At 38.6% G+C, this 2,978-nt stretch overlaps 1 protein-coding gene across 1 annotated transcript; it reads left to right on the top strand.

Moving 5' to 3' along the window:
• Nucleotides 1-1,137: 1,137 nt before the first annotated feature.
• Nucleotides 1,138-1,518, top strand: LOC106413376 (metal tolerance protein B-like). The gene has a single exon (XM_048755530.1). The coding sequence runs from the start codon at nt 1,138-1,140 to the stop codon at nt 1,516-1,518; it is 381 nt and encodes a 126-aa protein (XP_048611487.1).
• Nucleotides 1,519-2,978: the final 1,460 nt, after the last annotated feature.

The following is a 2,978-nucleotide window of genomic DNA, read 5'->3' as shown; positions in this document are numbered from 1 at the left end:
TCGCACCCGGTCGGTTTCTCCTTCTTCTGCACCACCGCCCGTTGTTGATCCAGAAGTACTTACGGCTCAGTTGAAGGACAAGGATGATCGCATATCTTTGTTGGAGACCCAGATGGCGGCTCAACAGGCGGGCTATGAGGCACAGAGGAGGTTGAACCAACAAATGATGGAGATGATGCAGAGAATGTACCCGAACGAGGTGTTCCCGGACGTGTCAGACCCGTAGTTTTTTTTTTTCCTTCTAAAACTCGGAATGTTTTATTTTTTTTTGTACAACTTTGAATATTAACTAATATGATTTCAATTTTAATTTTAATTTTATATTTTCGAATTTAAATTTCAAAAATTTTATTTTTTAAATTTTTTTTTTTTTTTAAATTCCGAGGAAATGAACCCTCGGAATATACCGAGGGACATGTTCCTCGGAATATACCGAGGGACTCATTCCTCGGAATATACAGAGGGACTTGTTCCTCGGAATTTTCCGAGGGTTCAATTTCCTCGGAATTTCCCGATGAAAATTCCGAGGAACATTTCGTCGGAACTTCCGAGGTAAATTCCGAGGACGTTCTCCCTCGGTATATTCCGAGGAGCTTTCCGACGAACTGGTGGTCCTTGGAGTTTCCTCGGAAATTTGTTTCCTCGGAATTCTGTCGGAAAATTCTGAGGGATTTCCGAGGAAAATGGAATTTCCGAGGACTTGTTTCGTCGGTATGTCGTCGGAATAACGTTATTCCGACGACATACCGACGATTTTTTCCCTCAGTATGTCATTGTTTTCTTGTAGTGTTTATGCTTCCTAGAGCACTGTCTGACGCCACTTGCATCAGCGACTTCGTCAAGACATAAACCACATGTTTATCCTTCTCCAGCTTGGCTACTTCCATCCACATGGTACTTCCACACTACATGCCTTATGTATTTTCGACTGATGCGATCCTTCATTAGTGACTCTACCACCAACTTCGTCAAGGAAGACTATTGACATCTACTGGCTTGCATCTTTACCATCATCATGAACATCAACATTGTCACAAGGAAGAGGAAGAAGAGGAGATTGATCCTTTGAAGGATCATTTAAGTGTGAAATTGTAGTTAAAGGAGAATATTAATATACAAGGAGCTTATCTACATGCGATGGCGGATATGATTCAGTCACTTGGTGTACTGATCGGTGGAGGAATCATTTGGGTGAAACCAAAATGGGTTTTGGTTGATTTGATATGCACACTTGTTTTCTCTGCCTTTCCTCTTGCTGCGACTCTCCCAATGCTCAAGAACATATTTTGGATACTGATGGAGCGTGCACCACGAGAGATGGACATAGAGAAGGTCGAGAGAAGGCTTAAGCGTATCAAAGGAGTTAAGATTGTTCATGGTCTTCATGTATGGGAGATAACAGTTGAGGGAGAATTGTATTGTCTTGCCATGTCTTGTCCGAACCCGGTGCTAGTTCTGAAGAGATCGTTTCTGATGTTAGAAATTTCTGTAGGAAAACCTGTGGGATTTATCATGTAACGGTGAAGGTTGAATCAGAATAGCAAGAGAGAGAATAAGAACTAAATTATAAATACACATGAAGTCATAAAATACTTATCATAATGTCCATCTCTTAAAACATTTAAATAATCAAGTCTCAACTTAAATGTTTTACAATCTACACCATTCATTCTTCTCTCAGAGTTTGAAACTTTACACACAAAGCTCTTTAGAATGCTCATTATGCAAAACCGCTACATTATCATCAAGATTACTTATTCACTGTTAGATCTTCAAGAACAAGACAGTATTAGACAAGCTGTAATAGAACTGATCTAGTCTATCTAGGTTATTCTAAAGAGTTCACATATAGAATCCAATGGTAAATCACGAAGGTTATACTTGATTTACAGGTTTGCAAATTGTTTGCATTTGCTTTTTCTACTGGATTTGGTTTATGGACATGATCCGAAAGGGTAAAAAAAACTAACCTCGTCAAAAAGTAGCCTTATATTTTCTACACTTTATCTTGACTCACCTGCATTAACGTACTTCAATAATGTTCGTGTTTAAGCTAAATCACAGAATCAAGGAGAATTTTACAAAGACCAGGTTTTTCAGTGTTTATAATAAGATCAGCTAAAAATCACTAAAGCTTAACAGTAAGCTAAAATGTAGAATGTAGAATGCCTGCAATCTAATAAAATTCAACAATAAAAAAAAAAAACTTAATAGAAAAACAATGCAACAAAATATCTATCCAACAGGATTTTGGAGATGCATCATCAGGCCAGAGGACGCAAGATACATACTTAATATAAGGCCAAGCTCAACGAAGGGACAAGATACTCTTATTTGGAATTACACAACCATGGGAGAGTACACTGTCAAATCAGGGTACCACATGTACAATCAGATGCAGAAACAATATCGATCAGATGGGCAGGAAAGCAGAGAAATGTCAGTAGAGCTCAACCATATTGTCTCTTAGCCTTCCTCAAAAATCAAAACATTTTGGTGGCAAATTCTCCATGATGGATTACCTGTTGCTGAAAACCTGCAAAGAAAGAACATTAAGATTGATAAAACTTGTCAAATATGTGGAGAAGGCCCTGAAACGCAGAATCACGTCCTATTCTAATGCAGAGTAACAAAGGAGATTTGGTCACTAGTACCTACAAGCTTTGGTAAAGATGAAAGTGTGCAAACTGATACCCATCAAAATATAAAGGAGATGATCACTTTGGTTAAGAAAGACAAAAGAGAGCACCTTAATTTCTATATTGGATGGAGAATTGGGAGGATGCGCAACAGCTTACTGTTCCAACAAAAGAGGGAACATATCCTGAAAGTAATTCATGATGCATTGAGAGACTCAGGTCAATGGGAAGAGGAAAATAACCAATCAAAGCAGGAGGACAGAGTAGGGAGATCATGCATGCACCCACATGAAGAACAAGAAGCTATACCAGCAGAGTATCAATATTTTTGCCATGTAG

The sequence above is a fragment of the Brassica napus genome, chromosome C4 (assembly GCF_020379485.1).
Source record: "Brassica napus cultivar Da-Ae chromosome C4, Da-Ae, whole genome shotgun sequence".
NCBI classification, from domain to species: domain Eukaryota; kingdom Viridiplantae; phylum Streptophyta; class Magnoliopsida; order Brassicales; family Brassicaceae; genus Brassica; species Brassica napus.
This window is presented reverse-complemented; position numbering and strand designations above follow the sequence as displayed.

What these genes read in the sequence shown, in the direction of transcription:
- LOC106413376 (XM_048755530.1), top strand. Translation starts at nt 1,138, where the DNA reads ATGGCGGATATGATTCAGTCACTTGGTGTACTGATCGGTGGAGGAATC.